This window comes from Macadamia integrifolia, chromosome 12 (assembly GCF_013358625.1).
Source record: "Macadamia integrifolia cultivar HAES 741 chromosome 12, SCU_Mint_v3, whole genome shotgun sequence".
NCBI classification, from domain to species: domain Eukaryota; kingdom Viridiplantae; phylum Streptophyta; class Magnoliopsida; order Proteales; family Proteaceae; genus Macadamia; species Macadamia integrifolia.
In genome coordinates, this window is record NC_056568.1 from 28,478,770 (window position 1) to 28,505,496 (window position 26,727).

The 26,727-nt window shown below is 37.6% G+C and overlaps 1 protein-coding gene across 2 annotated transcripts; it reads right to left on the bottom strand.

The window, feature by feature from the left end:
* Nucleotides 1–1,722: 1,722 nt before the first annotated feature.
* On the bottom strand, nucleotides 1,723–26,727 carry LOC122058223 (gamma-tubulin complex component 4). Of its 2 annotated transcripts, XM_042620802.1 has the most exons (16): nucleotides 26,360–26,721; nucleotides 25,520–25,811; nucleotides 24,975–25,111; nucleotides 24,269–24,367; nucleotides 19,296–19,416; nucleotides 17,070–17,342; nucleotides 15,581–15,661; nucleotides 15,427–15,510; nucleotides 14,543–14,629; nucleotides 9,034–9,089; nucleotides 8,744–8,944; nucleotides 8,349–8,574; nucleotides 7,520–7,608; nucleotides 5,750–5,903; nucleotides 2,363–2,485; nucleotides 1,723–2,226 (listed from the first exon to the last, which is right to left on the bottom strand). In XM_042620802.1, the coding sequence occupies exons 1-16, from the start codon at nucleotides 26,527–26,529 to the stop codon at nucleotides 2,161–2,163; spliced, it is 2,259 nt and encodes a 752-aa protein (XP_042476736.1). In that variant the 5' UTR covers nucleotides 26,530–26,721; the 3' UTR covers nucleotides 1,723–2,160. The 2 variants fall into 2 exon arrangements, with proteins under 2 accessions (XP_042476736.1, XP_042476737.1); XM_042620803.1 differs by lacking the exon at nucleotides 8,744–8,944 and having other exon boundaries at nucleotides 26,360–26,727.

A 26,727-nucleotide genomic window follows, 5' to 3' on the forward strand; every position in this document is an offset into this window, starting at 1 on the left:
AAACCCAAATTCCACACCACTTGATGTATGAAATTGACTTTTAAGTTTACTAGACAGACCACGATGAGACTTAAGTGGAATGTTATGACCTTTGGAAGTTTGAACCTATAATAGCCCATTTCATTTACTAAAGCCTTCCCTTAATCAAAAACCCTGATGAAATTTCAAAGCTGAGTTGAAGAACAAGAAAGAAAGCACTGACTTATTTGACTCCAGTCATATCATTTTTGGTGAAATGTTGGCCACTTACTAGCATGAGGAAAACAAGATACAATAACTTTATTCAAACCAAACGTATGAAAGGTGCATCAAGAATAAAATAAGCTACTGGGAGGGTACCGAAAAGAAAAAAAGTACTGGGAGGGTTCCCCTGTTGCTGGTGTAGAGGAATCTCCCTCATTCCTCCAATGGCATCAACAGGACCCACAATGGTAAAAAAGGAGAGAATAAAAAACATAAAATAAAAACCCTTGTTAGAGGGTACATCAAGGGCACAATGTTCTGTGCTTTTCCATGGACCCAAACGTAGTCCACTCCAACAGACATCTCCCATCATTTGAGCAGGACGTGAAGACCATGACTACTAAGGCTCATTTGGTTTTGTTTTTAGAAATGGCTTTCCCGTTTTTCTGTGCTCATAAATGGAAAAACATCCTAAAAATTGTTTGATTTTTCTATTTTATTTCACTTGTTTTTCGAAATAGAAATAGAAATTTATGCATATTTCTGTGTCTAGAAACAAGAATGGAGAAACAAATCAAACTTATTTTTCTATTTTGAGAAACAAGGGGAGGGGCAAAAATTATGAAAAACCCGATAATACTTCATTCAACCTACCCCAACCTCAATCCATTGTTGAAACTTCTCGCTATCCAGAAGCGGTGACTCCAACCTGGTTGTGCGAATCACACAGTTCCGAACTGCCCTCATCTTTCTGAAACTCATCTCCACAAAGCATGCCTACAACTCTAACATCGTGCCTTCACTTGTGAATTGCATACCTGCAACATTGTGCCTTCACTCATGTCTTGAACCCGACTACATTGTTGAAAATGTTTCGGAAAATAGAAAAATCAAACACGTTTTGCAATTCCAAAAATAGTTAATTCGCATAGAAACGAAAAAACCATTTTTGTTGTTTCTAGATACAAAAAATAACAGAAACAAAATCAAACGGGCCCCAAGACCTACTTCCATTCTGAGACACACATTTCAAATGAAAGGTTGTAGTCATGTGTTTGTAATTTATTCTACCAAATTCCCAATTAATCTACCAATATTTGTGGTTTTTTTTTTTTTTTGAGGGGGTGAAAAAATATAGCCAAAAGACAGAATACAAGCCAAATTACTGAGAAACTAAAAGACACTACACTATCATTAGAAAAGACAAAGAAAAAGAAAATACAAAGACCATAAGGTCAAACCACCAATTAAGATTTCCGTTCCTTGGAGCAAAATAATAGGGGACAAATCTAATAAGATGATTCCGTCCAGTATAGACGTTGTGGCCTTCGAAAACAGCACTTTTTCATGACGTTTCAAAGATGCCTCAAGAGTCATGTTGCAAGCAAGACTATTTATGTGGTTATTCTGTATTTACCAATACATTTCCATTTTAATCTTCTTTAGGTCTTGGTTTCTTTCAAGAAGCAATTTTTCAGGGCTTCGGCATCAGTAATTCCGGGCTAAAGTATCCCAACTTTCCTATGGTGGCTTAAGATGTAGTACTCAATAAGATGATCTCAAGCTTGACTAATTCCCAATAAGATGACCTAGCAGAACTCGATTTACAGACTTCCACCCAAATTTCTCTTCTTTTTTTTTTTCCCCCTGCCACTTTCCATTGGCAAGTCTTTTTGGAAGCCAAATTGCATTACAAACTCACTATACAACTGACATGGCCAAAAAAAATGGACAGCATAACTCTTACAACCTCCATGTCACCTGGTAAAAAATAAAACTTACAGACACAAATACACACCTGCTCCATGTCAGAACTCAACGCACTGCAAGTCTACTATATCATCCCCATTGTGAAAGAAATGGAAGAATCTTTGTTCATCCTCTGATAAGCTTGCTACAAATAAACAGCCATGAATTGCCACCAACTGCCAACCTATTGATGCATCATCCCAGCTCTTAACAATGCAAGTATTCATATTACTGTTGCATGAGGGGAAGGGTCGGACGGGATCTAACAACATTCAGAACTCCTCTCGCAGTAGTCTGTTGATTAAGAAGAGCAATTTAGTGGTGCTGGAATGGAATGAAGGCTAAAGTTTGTTTTACACCCCACCCCCCCCAAAAAAAAAAAAATGAAGGCTGAAGTTACAAGCATCTGCAGTCAAAAGTAAATAATTACCTCAAAGAAGGAATTGAAGTTCAGGCGCAAGAGGAAACGTCTCAGAAATGGGGCCCGCTGACTCCCAGCAAGTCTGCTACTGCGAAGTATGGTGTACAAGGAATTGGATTTCTTGTTGAACTCCTGAAAAGGGCACACAAAACATTACAATCTGAAGGCAACAAAATTAATCTACTAGAGCCATATTTATTGTCCTCTTGTAATGTAAAGACCAAAAGAACCAGACGCTTAGGATCTAAGATCCATCTGCAGAACATGAAAGGGGTCTAGTTGAGTGGTTTGGTATTTATGGTTACCAGAATAAAACCTGCTTTAGTAAATCCTAGTATTACAAACATTGTTTAAAACATCACAAAACTAAAATAAAAAAAAGGAAGGGAAAACACAACTCCCAGAAAAGGTATTTATCCTTATTTTTTTACATAAGAAAACATGGGAGATTCATAATTCTATATATAACATATAATATAATATGGGTGAGTAAGTGGAAATCAGCCAACCCATTCCTCCCATCTGGCAGGTCAGGTGGGGCCCAAATTGTGGCAAAAGTTGGATCCCACGCTCTCCTACTTGGGTGTCAAGTTTGAGTCTAACCAAACTCTTCCAAATATTAAAATAAAGCAAACAAAAATGATAACAAAAAAATGGAAAATTCTAGATCTTTGAAAATACAAGAGAAAATGTGCAACAAAAAGAGGTTAATAGCATTGAATTAGAGCCCTAAATTTGACACCTGCCCAATACATGGTCTCCCCTTCCCTTTCAACAGTTCAAATTTATCCAGGGCACGCCATATGGGAGAAATAGAGGTAAGGAATTGCGCTCCCATCCACCCTGCTGGGCTTGCATTCATGTTGCCTCAAGATTATGTGATTACTAATACAAATTAATATTTTCATATTCAAACACACACACACACACACACACACACACACATATATATATATATATACATATTTTTGGTGCCCCCCAAAAGTTTATGTATATATATTTAAAGAAGAAAGAACGCTACCCGCTTGCGTGTTTCTACACCTAGACACAGCGGGTGTGGAAAGACCGTGCTGGTCCCACGCTGAAGATGCTCCCACAAGCCCTCCCATTGGCCCGCATGTTGGCATGTACCTGCACCAGCAGGGTAGCGTTCTCTTGCCCAATATTTAAATACAAAAAATGTGTTTGATGTGTATTACAGAACTTTCTACCAAAAAAAAAAGTGTATTACAGAACTACATATAAAGAGGTTTTTATTTTAATTATCTTCATAAGCTAATAAAAGTTTTCCAGATTGTAGACACACGCACACACAAAGAGGTATTATACACTATTTATGCATTAATACAATCCTCTATTACCTCTCCTATTGTGGTACTTGCATTTCTAGTGGCAGCAGGAGGAGGGTCAAGAGAGGTCTTCTTACTCTGTTCTCTTTTCCTTCCAAGAACACTGCACAGTCTCCAATTGTACATTTTGAGCTGAAAGCGCATTGAGACGTGATATTTTGTCCAAATGAGGACTTTTGGTGGGTATTTTTTATTTTCAGGTGTTGATCTGTTGACAAAAGTTCCTCATAGTACATTCATCCCCATGAATATGTGCGTAATACATATGACTTTCTTCTATATTTAAATTTTTAGAAATCATGTACACATAGCTTCTCCCCTCCCCCTTCCCCTGGTACTAGTCACTCTATGTACTCTTAATATCCTGTGTAGTTTCCTAAATTTGAGCCAAAAACAGATTAATCCCCCCATAGTTTATTTTTATGGTAATGCATTTTGCCAACAGAGGTTCAGATGCATATGTTAATTGTCTACTCTGCAGACTCTGGACAGTCTGTTCAGATTTCAGGATGATGAACCTCCAGTACGGATGTAATCTTTCACAACTAATGACTGATCCACCAAAGCAACACATGCGTAATTCATGCAACACTCAAGATAGCAATAATACCCCACATATTTAATTTTCTCAATGTCAAAAAAATCATCTAAAACTTGGGCAAATTAGATCTCCATGGTGATTTAAGGGCCTCAAAAATTGGACAAAACCAGTTCAAACTGCAAGCATAGCTGTCACAGGCCCTAGGCGAACCAAGGCAGTTGAGGGGGGGAAAATTTAAGGCGACACCAACAAGGCACCTTGGAGCCACCTAGCTGACCAAGGCAGAAGTCCAAGCAAAGCCGCCTGGACGCCTAGGCAACACCTTGACAACTATGACTGCAAGTTCACTCATGGGTATTGTTACAAATTGCAGCTTGGATTAGAGTTCTCAATAGAGAAATGAAACAGGTGATGTGCAAAATCAGAAGGGCCACAGAGTTACCAATCATATGAAAAATTGACCTCGTGGTTTGAACTTCATCGGAAAAAAAAATTCCAGTTACTAATACAAAGGATACGAACGGGTGAAACATCCAAATTTGTCATCGTCTGGCCCACTACTAGAAGACTAGAATACAATCACACAACAATCATGCATGGCCATCACACAACAATCATGCATGGCCATAGGATAATGATTAATACTACTCAAATAACTCTCAATCAATTACCATTGCCTGTAGTACCATAATTTCAGATCCTCTCCACTACAGCATATAAGGATCATTTCCACAAGGCAGAGTCAACGATGGACAGTATATCAGTCGATATAGCCTATAGACTGTATTCAGCACTAAGCACAATGTGGATTGCCCAAAATATAATATAAGATTGAATCACAAGTGGTCCAATCCCAAGGAGGATCTTTAGATAATTCAATAAAATCAGATTTAAGGACAGATAGTATGAACAAAACAGAAATAAGAGAATGAAGGGAAGAATGGGGTAGGGGAATAGGTTGGGTCCAGCATCTCACTCTTCCCTAGGGCATCTCACTCAAGTTGTCTCTCACAGTTCTCCAGCACAAAGCTTTCTTTTTTTTTCATTCAATCAAATTTGTGTTCAATGTTGTAGCCCCTTCAAACTTATATACAAGACTCAAAACTGACTCAAACACTAAAATAGAAAGGCCTAACCCAATCCTTAACTAATTGGGAAACCTAAACTGACTAGAAAACTAAAATAACAAAGAAGATAGACTCAAAACAGGACTCTAACTAAACTAATGAATGAAATCTCGTTTTCCTACTTTTGACCCATATTTTAGGCCTATTAAAGTGGTCCATTACAAAGAAAACCCATAGGATCAAAGGCCCAACACATACATAACCCAACCCAAGGCTTATTTCTAGTAAAATAAGCACATTAACTGACTTATCTGCATCAAAATACTGTCAGGTGTTTCCGGTTTCATGATTGAACCCATACTGGTAATCCTATATAATCATCACCGACGACTGGACTACACAGATGAACCATGTATGACAAAATACAGTCTTAGCATACCTCAGTTATGTGGTCCAGTTCAAATGCAGTTGGACTGCTTTCACAATTTTCAAGATTCCAGCAGAACTGCAAGCAAAGTTTCATTATACTGTCTAGTATTCTCGAGACAGATCCAATGTCCAAGAAAGATTGTGAAATCAAAGCTGATAAGTATCTGCATATAATACCCAAAAAGTTGTAAGCATTCACAATCAACACCAGACCTGTAGATTGCTTGTATCTGATAAACATCACATGAGTATTGCAGTAGATTGTTTATTGGAAACATTCACAAGAGTCAAAGAAAAAAGTAATTTACCAATGCTTCGTTGATTGAACTGAAACAGAAGTTCAGTTATTTGAAACCTATACCAGAGTACCAGACCAGAATGTGGGACCGTCAACTGGCCACGCTTTCAGGTCAGTCTGCCAACAAATGTGATGTACTCCAAAAAAATGACCAAAACTAATAACCCTTTCAGTTTTTGTAACAAATTTCTTGACCCAGACAGATGAAACATTTCAAATGGTTTGCTATTCATTTATATTTATATGATAAACTGGAATTTCTTTTTATAGGAAATGAAAGTTGTTTACACTTTACAATTCATCATCTAGTGGGTCTATGGGAGGACTAATTAGCCCATTGATTGACAGGCTTATTTGTTAGCCTCTTGTCATAGGCAATCACATATTCAAGGTCTTTGAAACTTGACTTTCCTTGAATTATTATTATTATTTGATAACTTCAAAACCATGAAAACTTCACACACTTTATTAGGAAATCAAATCTACAGTTAATAAGAGACATTAAGCGAGAAAAAGAGATTACTTTAGGTATAAAGTTTACTTTAGTAATTGGGGGAAATCTCTTTTACACGACACCATTTAGGGAGGGCTTCCTAAATGGTCCACAATGTTTAAGCTACAAGATGGCTGACCTCAATTACTCAAACCATTGGTTATAGAAAACACCAATTGGGTAGTCTACATGTCAGCTTTCATGGCCTATCTCAACTCTTGGGCCCACCTAGCTGATTTTCTTTCATGCATTTAAAGTCATCGAATCAAGATCAGATCAGGGGATGTGGCAATTTTACTTTAGATAGATATGAAACTATGTGGATTGGCTATCTGTAAAGTTTCAAGGCCAATATCAATCATATGACCCCTCATGTATTGGAACTTTTCCCTAACCTTCCAAAATCTTGACCAAGATCAACCCATTGATTGTGGCATGCGGAGTAATGCTTTTGGGCTGAAACTTACTTGTCAAGGGTGATGTAGACAACAATGGTCACAAAATTTGGGATTCAAATAACATGCCAGGTGGCAGATTTTTAGGGCTGTTTAGAGAAGGCTTCCTAAAGGAACTGTACCAAAAATGTCCCCAATTTTTCATGTCACTGGGTTGAATTGGATCTTCAGGTCAGATTTTAAAATTATACATAAGGAACTGCAAGGCAACAAATACCAAACATTTAAGGAACTGCAAGGCAACTACTTTGTCATGACCCATAAAGGACAAAATCTAAGAGAATGAACAAGCAAAACAGACATACTTTGATAGAGAAAGGGGGGAAAATAAAATATTTCATCTTCCCTAAAAGATCTTCGTTGTTTAGTTATCATCTTAATCACTACCTCCCCAACAAGGAAACTGCTAGAAGCTTCCTTCCTATTTTAATTGATCAGTTTTGGAGAAAAGCTGGAGAAAATTTAGACAATGAATGGACAAAAATAAAGCTATGGAGCTGAATGTATCAGTCAGGAGCAAATCATTTTTCTTACTCTTGATGGAAGCCCACAAGTTCAGTGAAATCACGAGAATCGTTGATATGCGCTTGCAAAACATTCCATTGAGACTCTATAACATCAACCTGAAGAAAATATTGAACTCCAGTGAGAAAAGGAAACTTCATCCCTGTCAGCAACTAACTAATTGCAAAAAAACAAATAAATAAATTGATATACACAGTTTGGACTCAGAAGAAAAATCCAGGTGATGTAACAGTGTTGTTGGCTTTTTTAATTGCATGTTAAGTCCAAATCAATGCCCAATATAGAAAAGAAGAAAAAGAGAGGCAGGGGAACTGGGTATCTCCATGCTTTTTTTTCTTTTTCTTTTTTTTTTAACTAAAGTGAAATCAACTTTTAGAGAGTAACGAGCATATCTAGAATTGACCACAAAAGGCAACTTTGAAAAACATCCAAGTGCAATTTAAATTTAATAGGCACCTTTCTATAGTCCTCTATGATCAGTAATTGCTCTTCTACTAAACAAACAAATATATGGATCCACCATTTACACCCTTCTTCATATCTTCCACAACTCATTTAGCTTTTTCCATTTGCATGGGATGAAATTACCAAACCACATTGGAAAAAGAAGATACTTACTATAAAGAGGATTTGTAAATTCTTTCGAATACTATATCCAAAAGAGGTTTTTTTTTTTTTTTTTTTGGGGGGGGTTGGGGGGGGGAGAGAGTAAGGAAGAAAAAAGAAAGGTATAGTAAATAGCAACCCCCAAGATTGTAGGTATCAGCTCTCTCTTTTAAAGGTCAAATTTTAAAGTATGCAGGCTAACAAAGGAGAGTTAATGTCATGAGATCATGACCTGGATATAAAACTGCAGGTTTCTAATCAAGAAGGCCATATGCTCTCTAACTCGCCACATTGGTCTACAGCGTTGCCGTCGCTGCTGAGATGCCGAGCAGTTCATCTGATTATTCCGACGTTTAGCAAAATCTGTATGATCCTGATGCATCACAGAAGCCCATGATTTTTCCAATTCCATCTGTGTTCGTTTGAGCCGGAGCAAATACTGAAAAACCCTGCGATACCTGAAGCAGATTCACCCATTACATATGTTGGAAAATTGAGGACAACAGTTTCAAGCTTACAAATATCACTCAACCACTGCTTTGGTTCCTTAGCAAAAGAGTAATCTTGACACTAAGATTACGACGCACAATAATGCAATGTACAATCAACAATGCTACAGGACCTTACTTAGAGAGCACCTCTTGTGTAAAGAATAACTGTAAGGGCCAATCAACAGAATATTCAAGAGCAATTCCATCCCACCCATCAAGGGACAACTCTGAAGAAGCACTTCCTTGTGAAACAACACCCACACTTGCATCAGCACCGACTTTCATCTTTGGTAGATCAACTTGGGGTCGAGTAACAGTGATTCCAAATGAAGGCATTCTGATAGCATAGAGATGCGTAATATATGTCCTACATGTATTTTGAACAACTATGCAAAGTTTAGGGGAAAGAAAGGGGGTGGTTCTAACCTTAATGACACTCTTGAGAAGTATTTGTCTTCATCAGCTATAGTCTTTATGGCAGCCTGTAGTGAGAATGCAACCAATGATTTTGACTTTGCACAGCTTTGAATACCATTGCAAGGTAAAACAATTAAAAAAAGGTACAACGAGAACCCAAGAGGATGAGATAAGGTCTAGTGAGTTGAGTTGTAGAGAATGTAGTAACATTAACACATATGACTTAGTAGTACATACGGATTTGGCACAAACAAATTCATGTTGCAAACAAAACCCTAGTTGATTCAAATGAATCAGCCTTTTCACAGAGGTGAACATTTGATTGCTAGAAAAAAATGTGGCAAGTCCTTGTTCCAGTCCATCCTACTGAAATATCTTGTTTGCTTGCTTTCTTTTCATATGATTCATACAGCTCTAGCTTCTAGTTGGACTAGTTCGATGGCTCTACATGAGTCAGCAGTTATATAAAGCACACAAAGAGAGAGACCTGCAGCTTTCCTCTTGCATCGCCAATGCACTGTCCCCTGAACTACACTCCATTTTTCATTATTTTTTCTCCTTCCATAAGCTGCCAGCAACCTCATCAAAACTCAAAAGACCTTCCAGAACCAGTTGGACATTCTATCCCATATGAAAATTGAGACTTTACATAGGGTTGACGAGCAGTGATAAATTTCCTTAGAGGCTTCTTGGAAATAGAAAGCTCCTCCAGAAGTCAAGACCTGTATTACAGAGGTTGCTCAATAAAATATCACCTCAGGATATGATCTAGAGGATAAAGAAACAGTTCTAGTTTCACATGTCTATTTGATGTCTAAGATAGACATTTGCAGCTTCGTCCCTCACAAAATAGTTGTTGGGAGAAAGTTCTTTTGCAAGGGAGGCAAGTTTCTGCGAAGATCAATTACCAGGCATAAAATATGGAGAATTTGGAGAGGAATTAAGTATAATTAGGACTGGAACAATGTAGAATTTGGAAAACCAATCCCTACATAGTTAGAGAGAAAGAGGGGGGGAAGAGAAAACCCTAGGCTAACGGTAGGATTCATAATGATCCTACCATGACCTAAATCCACATATAACATAACACGTCAGCCCCCCAAGCTATACTGTTTAATGCCCCCCTCAAGCTGGAGTATTATATCTCTCATACCCATCCTGGAACAACCACTACTTGGCCTCTACACTCAACTGAGCCACTGTAGTCTACTTCTTACACATCCAAGTAACAAGATTACACCAACGAACTACAGTACCCAATGGTAGATCTACAATCACTATCAAGATCAACCCAATCAACAACAGAATAATTTACAATATCAGTATGACCATAATGCTGATAAATAAACCTTTCCCAGGAGCACCTTTGATATCATAGTTCAAAATCGCTAGTTTCAACATGCCCAAGATGAAACAAGAGGCGAATCCCAGAAGCAGGCATAATTTCGGTCGAAATTTTGCTAATTTCGTCACAAAAATGCATTGTTTCATCGAAATTCAGTCATTCGGTTGAACTTCGGTCATTTCGGCCATATACCCCACCCCCCAAAATGGCTAAGCAAAACCCATTAAAAAAATGACTATTTCGGTCGAAATTTCACAAACTTCGATCAATTTGGTCTACTGAAATATGAGTTTTTGACCTTGTTTAAGATGTCTTAAAAGGCAGCATGCAGCATCCCAATGAGCCCGCTTAGGATTTTTCATAAACTGACTAATAACAAAAACAACAAAGGAAATATTGGGACGAATAACAATCAGATAAATAAGATTTCCCACCAGCCGCTTGTACGGATGTTTATCCACAAATTCTGTCATCACACGCTTCAAGTTTCAAATGAGGATCCATAGGATTATCACTAGGCTTAGAGCCCAACATGCCAATCTCATTGAAGATCAAGCACATAACTTCTCTATGACAAAATGACACCCTTTTTACTACCAACAAATTCAATTCCTAAAAAGTATCTGAGCATCCATAAATCCTTCATCTAAAAATGTTGATGTAAATACGCATTTACATCTTCATTGAAAGAAGTCATTACCAGAGATAATTATATCATCAACATTACATAAAAAATAAGGACCTTAACACCATAACAACGAACAAATACAAAGTAATCAAAGAAGAGAAGCACTGTGTGAACACACAGTGCACCCATAATCACCAATAACCTTACTACATTTATGAAACCAGGCATGAGGGGATTGTTTCAACCCAAAAATACCTTATGAAGACGTCAAACCTTTGATGCATTCTCCCCCTGAGCAAGATACTCAGGAGGTTGCTCCATATAAGTACGTTTTTTGTCTTATTTAATCCATTCAGATGCTTGGGGGTCCGTGTGGTGTTCAAAGTCGGTCTGGATTTATGCATTTTGTCACGTTTGTGGACAATCATTCTCCGTCTCTTAAAATTTTCCATTTAGACAAAGCTTTGGAATATGCTCAAATTGCAATATATTCTTTTTTCACTGAACATAGTATTTACATCAAACTAGTTGCTCTTATACCCCTCAACAGAATGGTGTTGCAGGAAAAATAAAATCGTCATTTGCTCGTTCCTTGCTATTTCACATGAATGTTCCCAAAAGTTTTTTAGGGATGTGGTGTTGACCGCTTGTTATTTAATTAATCGTATGTAATCTTCTATTCTTTGGAATAAGTATCCCATGATCCTTGTTTTTCCTCAATCAAAATTGTTTTCCTTACCACCTCATGTTTTTTTCTGCACTTCTTTTGTTTATGTTTTATGACCGGTTTCTGACAAACTATCTGGCCATCCAATTAATGTTTTTTTATTGGGTCTTTGCGTACTCAGAAGGGTTATAGATGTTTTGATCCCATACTCGGCAACAATTTGTAAGCGTTGATATTACAATTTTTTTTAGTATACACCTTATCTTTCTGCTCAGGGTTGCCAGTTAGCAATTGACATTTTTCAATCTCCACTAATACTTGTTATGGTTCCTCTCTCAAACAGTTTATCCCTACCTTGACTAGCACCACTACAAGTCTATCAATGATGCTCTAAGGCACCTACCCTTGTTCTTGTGTCTCCTCCTTCTTTGCCCTCTCCTCAATCGACCCTTGTGTCCTCACAACAAAGTTTTGGTTTATCATTGTCTGTGCATTCTGTTCCCAAAAACTCATCTTGAGGTGCTTTCTCAACCTGGAAGGGAATCTGCCATGAATGTGGAGGTGGAGGCTTTGCTTTCTCGTAGACATGGACCTTGATTGACCTCCCTTTGGGTAAGGAAGTTGTGTGGTGTCATTGGGTCTATACCTTCAAGTATAATATTGATGGCTCTGTTTAGCGGTTTAAGGCTCGATTGGTCGTAAAATCGTACACTCAGACGTATTTTGTCAACTATTTTGAGACGTTTCCCCTATTGCTTGGTTGACCTTTGTTCGGATTCTTATCTCTATCATTGTTAATCTTGATTGATCTTTGTATCAACTCAATATTAAAAATGTTTTCCTTTATGGTGATTTACTTAAGTGTACATGGAGCAACCTCTAGGGTATGCTGCTTAAGGGGAGAGTACTGGTAAGGCGTGCAAATTACATAAAGCTATTTATGGTTTGAAGCAATCTCCTTGAGACTGGTTTGATAAAATTAGCATTATTGGCGACTAAGATGGTTTGGACATGTCCAAAGGAGGCCTTTGGATGCCCCAGTTAAGAAGAGTGACCAGATTCAGATGGATGGAGCTAAAAGGGCAAGAGGCAGGCCGAAAATAACTATTAATGAGTTGGTAAGGAAAAGACATGCAAAAGATAGGTCTCCACCCTAGTATGGCATCCAACATAGCTGCTTGGAGGGCAAAGATCCAGGTTGCCAATTGTTCGTGAGTGGGATGTTCCAGAAATTTAACTCGAATACATGTATTAGACCCCATTTAGTTGGGATAAGGCTGAGTTATTGTTGTTGTTACTAAGCGTGAATTTAACCAATGTTACTCTGATTATTTGGTTTTTGTTCATCACCGTGAATCCAAGGTAGTAGTTCTTGTTGTATGTCAATGATATCACTATATCTAGTAATAACTCTTCTAGTATTGAGGAAGTCAAGTCTTATCGCAGAATCTTTAGAAGAAAGATCTAAGTGTTTTTCGGTATTTTTTTCGGGATTGGAGTTGTGAGGAGTAGCAAAGGCACTAGCCTTTCTCAAAGGATGTATATGCATGATCTTCTATCTGAGACTATGATGTTAGCTTCTAAACCTGCTAACACACCGATGGATCCACATCAGAAATTTGGAACCAATGATGGTGATAATTATGCAGATAAACATCAGTACAGGCGACTTAGGGAAACTTATTTACCTTACTGTGACCAAACCAGATATTTATTTTGTTGTGGGAGTTATAAGCTAGTTTATGGAGACACACAAACAAGCTCATTGGGAAGCAACGTGTCAAATTTACATCTTAAAGGTGCTCCAAGAAAGGGTCTTAAATATACAAACCTAATAAAAATGTTGGTTATTCTTATGCAGACAGGGCCAGTGCTTAGGGTGATCATAGGTCTATTACTAGGTATTATACCTTTGTCGGGAGAAATCTTGTTATTTGGCGGAGTAAGAAACAAACAATGGCTCCTAGGTTGAGTGTTGAAGCTGAATACAGAGCTATGGCTCACATTGCTGCTGAATTGTTGTGGGTGAAGTCTCTTTTACGTGAGTTTGGGTCTTCTACTTCCAAGCCAATTGATAATGTTTTGTGAAAACCAGGCAGCATCCATATTGCAAGGAATCCAATATTCCATGAATGAACCAAACACATTGAGGTTGATTGTCAATTATCACTTCATTAGACATGTTCTTATGAAGCGATTGATTGCTACACTGTTTATCAAACTGGTAACCAATTGGAGGATATATCCACCTAGGCATTGCTTCTGCTTGCTTTTCTTGAAGGATGTTCTAAGCACGGCATGGGTAATATATATGCTCCTGCATGAGGGGGAGTGTTCAGTTATGTCGTCAGCTACCAAAAGGGTATACTTCTCATACCCTGCGGTAGAGTGGTTAATTGTCTTTTGTAATTATTTTCTTATGTTACCAAGGGCAAACTTGTCTTTGTGTTTGTATTTCTTTGTTTAACCTATAATATACAAAGTTGTGAGGAACTGCCGATAGCAATACAGTCTTCTCTTTTCTATCGGCAGTTCTCTCTCTTCTCCACATTCTTTTCTCTTGTCTTCGGTCGGTATCTTCTTCTTTTGTTTCTTCTTCCTCGTATTGGTTATTCTAGATCTGAAACTGCAACATCATATGTATGGTTTTTGAAGCATTGTTTTATATCTTCCATGGTTAAGATTTAAAACAAGCTCTGCAAAACATGAAAACCAACAGAGTAACAGCTAGACATAGTACAGCTGAATTGAATAACAATCTATAAATGACAAACCAAGGAGGTTCTATCTCTGATGTGGAAATTGGTGAGGTCATGCATGCATACAAAATAATGAAAAGTTCATAGCATGGTTAGCAGCAATAAATTGACAAACTCACCAGCTGAAATGGGACCATAAGATCAGCTTCGGCAGTTGACTGGCGAGGTGGTAGACGCATCAATTGGCGACTTTCTTCAAGAAAACACTGGAATATCAAGAAATATAGGAATTTTGAGAGAGTTCTATGTGCAACCTCAAATTGGTCAAGTAATATAGGAATTTTGAGAGAGAGTTTTATGCCCAACCTTAAAATGATCAAGTACTACAGGAATTTTGAAAGATAATTCTATGCGCAACCATAAAATGATCAAATAGAGGTTATTGGTAGTAAAGAATTAATGGCATATGTGTGTTAAATGAGAATGATAAACATCACTGGAAGAAAACCAGATCAATGCTAATGCCAAATATGGATAGAAAAGGATGCAAAAAGCCCCACTATATTGACCTTAGGAAAATACATACAAATTAAGATCTATGACAGCTGACAATAAAAGCACATCTAGAAAATTAGAAAAATCAAAATACAGATTCAAGTCCATTCTTGCAGATGACGGTATTTATAGTCTACTTCTAATTGTATAACAATCAAGCAAATTAATATGCAATTTTGTAGCAATAAAAACCAACATGTGCGGTGTGCCCCTGTGGAAGTTCTCCACGGTAACAATCCTCTCCAACCAACTAAAAGACATGTATAGATCATTTCAATGCATGTCCATAACCATTGTCAAAAACCAAGTTTTGTAAGAGAAATCCTCTTACAAGTTACAATCCCTAGACAATGGGACGAAAAGCGAGGACATGACTACTATCTTCTTCTGAAGAGACGACAGAATTGACATTCATTTAAGTAAGAATGAAATTTCCCCTGTTGAGATAGAATGATATAAGTCCTCATTTAGTCATGCTATCGTAAGATAGATTTCTTGCGTTCCATACCTGGAAGAAATCTCCTTTTGCTAAAAGAAAATAATCTTTAAGGGCCTTCAAATGGCCATTCAAGTCAGCACGCACAACCACAAGCTGTAGGAAAAGAACGAATAGTAAATAGATAGACCAAAAATCAGGGAGACAAACTTGTTGTGTTCATTACCTGCCAAAGATGACTGGCAGCAATAGCACGAACAGAGTCAACAGCATTTTCAAATGACCTCTTGTGGAACTCAGACGATTCCTGAATGTAAAAAAATAATTCAGCATGAAAGCTGATGTCATGGTAGTAGGGAAAAAAAAAACTGTAATTATGAGGAGAAAAAGAGGTTGTGGAAAATGTCAGCATGATAATCACATAATCCTAGAACAGAGTGCATTGTTGAACCAGTCAAAACATGTTACACACTCCCTCCACCAGTGAGTTAAAAGTAATGATCCAACAAATACTTAAAGTTAAAACCGAAAATTGAAACAACGTGATCAGAAAAAACAGATTTGTTTATAATCAGGTGAGCATTTTCGAGTATTTTAAAAATATATATTTTAACCACAAAAAGTGGAACAAAGGGAAGACACATTACCAAAAACAATAAAGGGCAACAGATCAACAATCCCATCTTTTTAACAACAAGAAGAAAACTACTGCCATTATTAACATAGTGGTCAAGGCGAGACTAGGTGACCCAAGGTGTTCGAGGGGGCCTCAACGCCCTAGGCGTGCAATATGCATAAGATACAACAACGATAATTTTATATGATTATCCTTATATGCAACACAGAAGCTATATCAATGCAATATGATATAGTTAAGCTAGTAATGGCCTAATATGAGAGAACCAACATATAGTAAATTACGCACAGGATAGAATGTAAGTGTTTTCATCAAAAAACAAAGCAATAAATATAAATCGACGAAAACTCGTGAAGTGTCAAAAACTGATATAATATAAAGCATGCTGTCACAAGGACACAAGGCAAATGTGATGCCTTAGACCCCAAAAAAAGGCCTGGACGCCTAGGCGGCGGCGCCTTGACAATTATGCTTCTTAAGATTTTTTTATCGTTGAAATCTCCAAGTTCTTAGTCACTTATATATCGCCATTTTTAAACCATACCGCAAGAGGAGTTTTTAGAGATCAAATTCTTACCCAGAAAAGAAGAAGCACAAACACCAAAGTCCACTACTAACACAATAATCAGCAACAAAGAAAGTATGTGTGCATTCACATAACAAGTATACATATAAGAACCAGAAGGAAAAACAAAGTTCTTCTGAATTTGTTCTTGTTTTGCTGAACCTTTTTTCAATTACTTTCCATTTATTGTCTCAGTTCAATCTAATGAACAATAAACAACTGAAGATGAGATAAGGTGAGGGAAGAAAAATATGAAATACATATGTAATTCGATTTTATTACATAATAGTTAAAATATAGACATTATTAACACCAACCACTGACCCAGTTCACAGACCCAGTTGAGCCAGTGTCTGGAACAGGACTTTTCCTGGTTGATGGCCCATTCAGATGCAATAGCTATGTGAGAAGTTACAATGACAACTAATCAGTATGGAGGAACTGCGGTACTAAAAAATTATCCCTACAAAGAGGTATCTCACTGGATAGGGAAAACTGCATTAACAATAAGACCTTTAGCTCTTGAAGCATGAGATCAATCTTATCAGCCTCAGACTGTGGAAGTAATTCATCTCCAATCAACTTTGCATCCCCAGAAGCCTCTCTCTGAAAAGCAAAGCGCCCAGTAAACCCTTGAAGTCTATGTGATCCTTTTGGTAGCTGTTGATGAGAAACAGCATCCTGAAATCTGAAGGCAGGACTTGGATTCCGTAAGACCCTTATTGCTTTTCCAGAAAAAAGGATTGATTCTGCCACAGGCATCTGGATGTACTCAGGCAGCATGTCCTGCATAAATAAAGGAGGAAAAAGTTCACCAAAAACAACATTATATTAGGTGAAATGAGGTGATGAAAATTGGGCATACAGCACAAGAGAATGCAGATTCAATAGCTAGGTCAGGAGGAACAAAATGTCAAAGAAAAATTGACACCAGTTGATCATATAAGAAAAGGTGTTCACTTGAATCAACCAGTAGAAATTTATTTTCCTTTTCTTGTCTTAAAGTTCAGTAACAAAAAAAAAAAAAAAAGGAAGAAGAAGATAGTCCCAGCTGGGATACAGCGAAAGACAGCAGAAACTAGGCATGAAAAAGTAGAAAAATTACCCAATTGTAGGCCATTGTTGGTGCACTAAATGATAACATTTTTAAATACACGAAATAACAGATCTCTTTGATTATTGAATAAGCCTTGTGTTGTGTTATGTATGTGTTGGGCCTTTGATCCCATGGGTTTTCTTTGAAATGGGCCACTTTAATGGGCCCTAAAATATGGGTAGAAGGTAGGAAAACGGATGTAATTCATTAGTTTAATTAGTTGCTATTTAATTCAATAAATGTCCATTAGGCCATTAGTCGGTTGTAAAGTCCTATATGGACTATTAGTTAGTTAGTCCTACTCCATGTTAGAGTCATAAAGTCAAGTCCTAGTCCTATTTTGAATTCCTAGTTGTAATAGGAGTGTCTAGTCCTCTTTGGAAACTAGCTCCTAGTCATATTATGATTGTAAACTTCCCCTCTATAAATAGAGAGGCACATGTATTGTTATTGGACAGATTTTGGAATGAAAGAAAGTTTGCAACTAAATGCTTAGAGCAGCTAAGATAGTTGTGGGTGAGAAACCCAAGCTGAGATAGCCACTTCCTTTATTCTCTTTCACCCTTCTCAACCCCCCATCTGTTCTATTCTTTTTTTTATATTTTATTTGTTGTAACATTCAAGAGGTATAATTCAGATTCTGATAAGTCTCTAGAAATCAAAACCGATCAGCAATCCTAGTGGGAATAAGAGAGAGATCGATCTCCTCTCTTTTTCTCTTCTGTACTCTGTTCAACTAGGTCTTCAATCAGGGTATTCCAGGCCTCATAAGGGTCCCACGATCCTTACCTAGTCACTGTTGGAAGCATTCAGCTGCTGTTCTTGAAGCTTCTTCTCAGTTTTCTCTCTTAGGTCAGAAAATCAAGAAAGCTTGTAACTTCACAACCAGCCGTCAGAATCCTCTCAACTTTTGGGGTTTTGTACCCTCCCTAGGGACTATCTACGCCCAAGAGTGTAACTCAATCGGACTCCTACAGCCCTGGCCACACCTCTCTCTCTCCAGCTCTATAACAGGTCTTTCTCTCTCCTATCGGGTTGGGTTTTGGGCTAGTTTTGCTCCTGTATGGGTATTGTACTCTTGGGGGTTTATTTGATGGTCTTATTTCTTTGTTTCCTGCTCCTATTTGTATTGTTTGGGGTTATAAACTGCTGGGGTAGTTTCTTGGAATCTACTCCTGCATTACATAAGCACTCATTTCTTTCACTTTTCAAAATAATAAAGAACCAACATCTAATTCCAATCTGAAGACGTGTATGTAGATATGACATTGAACTGCCCAATAATTAAATTCACACTTCTAGAACAGAGGGAAGTGGAGCTTCTGCTAATATAAAGAACTATCTAGAAAATAAATCAGTAAAACTGGGTGGTAACATCAGAAATTTATGAAATGAAGTTATCAGGAATTCAGGATATGATTGTCTTCTCCATAATTTTGGTCATTTACTTGGGAATCAAAAAACCATTGTCTAAGACACATGGTCTATGGTTTAGATATTGTAAGAAGCACAAGATTAGCCAAAAGAGATCTAGAAAGATTAAAGCATGCAAATGGTGACTCATTCAAAAATTAAGTCATGGAGAATAAAACATATTTTTACAAAATAGTAAAAATATTTATTTAAAAAATGATCAAATGTACCAGGAAAATATGAAAACCCATGTGCCAATCTCTTAAAGATGCATCATCAGGTAGTTTTGTTCCCAGCTTTCGGAATGTATCTGGACAAGATGATTCACTCTCTACATCCCTATCTTCCAGCCTGAGATATCATAAACAAATAAAAATCCAGTGCAGGTATATTTAAATTGAAACTTGACATGAAAAAGAGGAACATCAAGGTGAAATATCGTCTACGTAACAAGTGAAAACTTAAAGGAGTCTCCAAATGGTATTCCACAAATAGAGGGCGCGAATTTCTTCAATTAGAAATCATGTACATGTGTATGTACCCAAATAAGTATTCCATGCATAGCCACATGTTTGTTTCTATGGTCTATAGGACAAAGGCTATCATGAGAGCAATGTGTCAGAACAAATACAGCTTTATGTCCTATGATAAAATAACTTCAATTAAACTAATGATTGTTTTGGTCAAAAGTTGGGGCTGAAACACAATACTAGTGACCTGATCATCTAATTAATTAAAAATTTCTTCTAAAAAGATAAATTGCTACCTAATCAATTCATAACTTCATATTTTTTATGTTGCAATAACAAAACACTACAACTAGAAGAGGAAGAAGGAGAACTGGGGGGGGGGGGAGAGAGAGAGAGAGAAAAGGGAGGGAAGAAGAGAGATTGGGAGAGAAAAGAGAGCTCACAGGTACACAAGCCCTATCTTGAGCAATAATTATATATTATAAAAAGAATTGAAGGGAAAAGTATACCCCTAGTTATAATAAACTAGTACATATATACCCCTACACATACAATACATAAGAAATAAAATTTCTAAGCTACCCTACCAGTAGTACACAAAGATAACATTCTTAACACTTTAGAGTACTAGTCTTTGGCCACACACTGGTATTGGCGTTTGGGTATCAGAGGTTGTGAATTCAAGGAGATGCCATGACTGCAAGAGCATGAAAGCTATCCAGAAGGGAAGGACCATGTAATGCAGGAGTAGGTTACAAGAAACTACCCCAGCAATTTATAACCCCAAACAATACAAATAGGAGCAGGAAACAAATAAATAATACCATCAAATAAATCCCCAAAGACACAATACCCATATAGGAGCAAAACCAGCCCAAAACCTAACCCGATGGGAGAGAAAAAGACCTGTTATAAAGCTGGAGAGAGAGAGGTGCGGCCAGGGCTATAGGAGTCCGATTGAGTTGCACTCTTGGGCGTAGATAGTCCTTAGGGAGGGTACAAAAACCCTAAAGTTGAGAGGATTCTGACGGCTGGTTGTGAAGTTACAAGCTTTCTTGATTTTCTGACCTAGGAGAGAAAACTGAGAAGAACCTTTAAGAACAGCAGTTGAATGCTTCCAACAGTGACTAGGTAAGGATCGTGGGACCCTTATGAGGCCTGGAATACCCTGATTGAAGACCTGGCTGAACATAGTACAAAAGAGAGAAAGAGAGGAGATCGATCTCTCTCCTATTCTCACTAGGATTGTTGATCGGTTCTGATTTCTTGAGACTTTTATCAAAATCTAAACTATACCTCTTGAATGTTACAGCAAATAAAATAGAAAAGAAGAATAAAACAAATGGGGGGTTGAGAATGGTGAAAGAGAATAAAGGAAGTGGTTATCTCAGCCTGGACTTCTCACCCACAGCTATCTCAGCTGCTCTAAGCATTTAGTTGCAAACTTTCTTTCATAAATGCAAACTCTCTTTCATTCAAATCTGTTCGATAATAGTACATATGCCTCTTTATTTATAGAGGGAAAGTTTACAATCATACTAATACTAGGAGCTAGTTTCCCATTAGGACTAGACACTACTACTACAACTAGGAGTTAGTTTCCCAATAGGACTAGACACTCCTACTACAATTAGGAATTCAAAATAGGACTAAGACTTGATTTTATGACTCCAACATGGAGTAGGACTAACTAACTAATAGTTCATATAAGACTTTACAACCAACTAATGGCCTAATGGCCCTTTATTGAATTAAATAACAATTAATTAAATTAATGAATAAAATCCGTTTTCCTACCTTCTACCCATCTTTGAGGCCTATTAAAGTGGTCCATGTCAAAGAAAACCCATGGGATCAAAGGCCCAACACATACATAACACAACCCAAGGCTTATTTGCAATAAAATAAGCCCAAGTGACTTATCCACATCAACTCGCCCTCTTTTAGAAAAAATTCGTCCTCGAATTTTGTAGAGTGTGAGGGTGATTATATCATGGTGCACGTCCATCTTCAAGCCGTAGAAAAATTCAGGTAACTCTTTGATAATAAAGATGTAGTCTAGAATGTGAGGGGCTCGATTTTCAAGATACTTTAATGGGATGTAGTCTAGAATGTGAGGGGCTCGATTTTCAAGAATGTAGATGTAGTCATCTACATATGCACCTTTGATCTCTTCTAACTTCAATGCAACATAAAGCTCTTTTGGTTCATCTACCTGGTGGTTCCCAATCGGTTTCATTGATGGTTCAAACACAACTTCATTCTTGAACTCCTTAGGATCTTCCTCTTGGCTATTCATAATCATCACAGTTGTTGTAGTGTCAAGTTCCTCAGTCTCAACCTCATTGTCCATTGTGGCAACCTTATTGCTTTCTACTTCTCCCACATGAGTCTCGTTGATGGGAACATCAATGACTAGTTCTTCCTCAACAATAGGAATGGCTAGAAAAATTTTAACACTAACCTCAACTTTTGACTCTAGTTCACTGGTCAGAGGTGTCTTCTCTTGTTGCTCATTCGCAACAGAGGCCGATGATTCCTTCTTGCTATTGTCAAGTGTGGGTGGCTTTTGGACATCTGGTGGAAGGAAGTACATGTTTCATTCATGCTCAGATAGGTGCATGCCTACCAACTCATACTACATCTCGTCCCACGTTTTAGGTTTACATTCTTGAGCTTGAAGTTGCTTTTCACGGACTTTTCATTGCATTCGAACACAATCACTCATCTGGGATTATGTATATTGGCGTTTTTGTGTCTTTATTAAGTTGTAGTTATCAAAGTACATGTCCATTCACTCATCCATTCAAGGAATTCCCCATGAAAATAACGTGGAAGATCATTAGATTGGGCAGCAGTGGATGTATTCTGATGGGAATCCTGTGGAGGGAAGAGCCTTCTTTGGAAATATACAGGGAGGTATTATGTCACTAACTCGTACTTCATCTCTTCCCAAGTCCTAGGCACATGTCTTTGAACTCGGAGTCATTTTTCATAAACTCTCCACCAATCTCTAGCATAACCAATCAATCAGAAACAAACAACTTGAAGCTTTTGTGTCTCTGTCAAGTTATAGTAGTCAAAATATTCCTCCAGAGAATCTAACCAATTAAGGATGTAGAATGTATCCCTTTGTCCAACGAAGTAACGAACTGATGGAACCATCTTCGGTTAGGCTCTGATAGATTGTTTGGAGCTTTCTTCAACCGTAGCTCTGATACCACTTAATGCAGGAGTAGGTTATAAGAAACTACCCCAGCAATTTATAACCCCAAACAATACAAATAGGACCAGGAAACAAAGAAATAATACCATCAAATAAATCCCAAGGTCACAATACCCATATAGGAGCAAAACCAGCCCAAAACCTAACTCGATGGGAGAGAAAAAGACCTGTTATAGAGCTGGAGAGAGAGAGGTGTGGCCAGGGTTGTAGGAGTCCGATTGAGTTGCACTCTTGGGCGTAGATAGTCCTTAGGGAGGGTATAACCTAAAGTTGAAAGGATTCTGACGGCTGGTTGTGAAGTTACAAGTTTTATTGATTTTCTAACCTAGGAGAGAAAACTGAGAAGAACCTTCAAGAACAGCAGTTGAATGCTTCCAACAGTGACTAGGTAAGGATCGTGGGACCCTTATGAGGCCTGGAATACCCGGATTAAAGATCTGGCTAAACAGAGTACAGAAGAGAAAAAGAGAGGAGATCGATCTCTCTTCTATTCCCACTAGGATTGCTGATCGGTTCTGATTTCTTGAGGCTTTTATCAAAATCTGAACTATACCTCTTGAATGTTATAGCAAATAAAATAGAAAATAAGAATAAAACAGATAGGGGGTTGAGAAGGGTGAAAGAGAATAAAGGAAGTGGCTATCTCAGCCTGGGCTTCTCACCCACAACTATCTCAGCTGCTCTAAGCAGTTGCAATCTTTCTTTCATAAATGCAAACTCTCTTTCATTCAAATCTATTCAATAATAGTACATATGCCTCTCTATTTATAGAGGGGAAGTTTACAATCATACTAATACTAGGAGCTAGTTTCCCATTAGGACTAGACACTACTACTACAACTAGGAGCTAGTTTCCCAATAGGACTAGACATTCCTACTACAACTAGAAATTCAAAATAGGACTAGGACTTGACTTTATGACTCCAACATGGAGTAGGACTAACTAACTAATAGTCCATTTAGGACTTTACAACCAACTAATGGGCTAATGGGCCTTTATTGAATTAAATAACAACTAATTAAACTAATGAATAAAATCTCGTTTTCCTACCTTCTACCCATCTTTGATGGCCTATTAAAGTGGTCCATTTCAAAGAAAACCCATGGGATCAAAGGCCCAACACATACATAACACAACCCAAGGCTTATTTGCAATAAAATAAGCCCAAGTGACTTATCTACATCACCATGGCTGCTGATTCGTCACATGAGAGGTTTATGACTTAACGTCTAAACTTGAATTTATTGTTCTATTGGGCATAAAGGTCTGTGAATGCTCTTTCCAACTTTCAAGCCAAGAAGGTGCAAGAGGGATCTCATGTAGATTGGGCATTGTTGAGATATTAAATAAATTGATGTTAGGGTAAAATTAAATTTCTACATTAGGTCCCTTTATCTTTGTAAATACTTTCTTTGCTTTACTAGCAATAATGTCTTTTATCGAATCCCCCCCCCCCTCTCCCAACCCAAAAAAATGGGGGACCATTGTAAAACGATGTTTAAGTACCTTCTAATGAAGAACTCGCCATGCTGATCTTGAAGGATTCCATATACCATCCATGATGAGAGTTGCTGATACATGACCTGATGTCCGTGCCAAAAGAGCCTATGCTTTGGCACATAAAAAGAAACAATAGAAAGTTAGCTGAGGACTTTGCAGCGTATAATAGAAAGATATCTGCATTCCACACATTTTGGGCCACTTTTGAAGATAGGTACTAGAAGAATTTAAAACAATTCTCTACCAACAGTCAGCACACCACATCCCAAGCAACTTCCATTGAGTAAACTATGCATTACACATGTAAAACTTGGTGTAGACACTAGCATTGTTAACAACTTAATACTTTGCAAGATATATAGATCAGGAAAACATATAGGAAGCAGTATACATTTTGGGGGCTTAAGAATAAGAAACCATAAGAAAGAAAAAATAATATGGAAATGGAAAGACAAAAAGGGATACATCCGAAATGTTCTAAGAGGCTAAGATTCTGAGTTTAATGCAGCTTTGTATTAAATACACACACACAAACATATAGCATTTATATTTGTCCATGCATGTGATACAGATCCTCTTTCTCGATTCTTTCCGAGTTTCCATGTAACTGTAGCATATATAAGAAATGCTGAAATGGTATAGGAAACACATAACCAGTATAATTATGTACCAAAGAGTTTGCCGAATGCAAAGTAGAAAATCAAGCCTATACCTTTGAATGCAAGCTTGCAATTCAGGCACTCCACAGTGACATCGTTTGTGCAAAAGGTTGAGAAGCTGCCCTCCCCGAATATCGTCACGCTCAATCTCCACAATGAGCTCATAAAGTGGAGGCAAAATGATAAAAAACTATAAGAATAAACGGATATCCATAAGCACAAAAAGTAGACCAAAAGATGTTAGAAGTATCATGGTACCCAAAAAAAAAAAAACAAAAGAGAGTTTTCAATAATCAGTTTGCACATGACAGGTTAAGACAAAACAGAGCAGTACTATACATTACAGGGTGAATAGGATTAGGATATCTCCATATGGGAATGGATATTTGCTCTCTATTCAGACAATAACAACCATCACATTTGTGTGAACTGTGTTATTAACCCTATGTGGATACTGTAATCATTGTTACTTGTGTTTCATAAGGAAAGGAAGTGTTGAGGCATAGTTATGAATATCACCAAGTAAATAAGAAAATAACTAAAAAATGTAAATAAGAATCTAAATCACTGTCCTTAATTTATACTCAAATCAACATACCTTATTGAGTCCTTGAGTCACTGTTGCCAAAATTGGTATAGGATCTGACAGTAATTTCTGTTCAATATGTAAAACAGCAGATCTGTAAACCGATAATATTTCAACGATACCATTTGCTATGGCCCTGCGGTACATGCTTGTCTGTTTTGTTTTCTCTTTTAGCGAATCAGAAGTCTGCGATATAGAAATTTCATTTGTGGAACATATCCAACTTAAGTCCCGAGACTTTGTTGCAAACCGATCGAGCTCTTTATAATAGAAGCCCAAGGAAATAAGCCTCTCTATGGCATCCCTGCAACCACCAGTATATTGTTTCATATTCAAATAGTATTCCAACCATCCAGCTACAGGACAAAAAATAAAAATAAATAAATAAACAATTGTACAAAAATAAATCAGAAAGGAATACTGGATTCCAAAATAAAGTGAGGCCAAAAAGTGCAAGCAAAAAAGGGGCATCCCCATATGTACTAATCTCTTTAGGTCTGTATTTTAATCCATTATCAGACCAACAGAAACAACAGGTAAGCTCTGACGCCGGCAATGTGTAAACCAGAGATTGTGCACAGTTTCAATCATTAATCAATTCCCAAATCAAAAGGCTCAAAAGTACGGCTTCCTCTACTTCACTCAAAATGGTTACAATTACTTGATTTGAAACTTCAAAAGTAATACCCTATAGCATAATATTATCTTACTCGTATAATTTATCAGAACAATGTTCAGACTTCATTGATGAGACAGTAACAGAGTTCTTCAGACCATGAATTTGGTGAAAACCCATTTCAAGGTAAAGATTGAAGAGATATGAAAACATCAAAGAGAGGCGAAACGATTTACCTTTCGGAGGGTTCTAAGAAGGAGATATCAGGAGCAAGCTTAAAGGTACATTCCTCATAAATTGGGGCGTCGGAAGGCAACTGTTCGCCTAGAGATCGCTGCCGCTCTCTTTCGTCGACGATGAGATCCCCGGTGTATCCTACGAGCGCTAAAAGCAGCTCGTGCAACATTCCTTGAAGGATGATGAAGATCCCTGATCCCGCAGTAGATCGGGTAGGGAGTGCGGAGATGCTTTAAGCTTTGAAACTGAAATTGCGCCCACTACACTTCCACATATAAATGAGTTCCCGCCCTCCTGCTGCTTCATTACGATGCCAAACGGGGTAATCGTGTTGATCTTCCTTTAACCACTCTTAACAGGTTCGAAG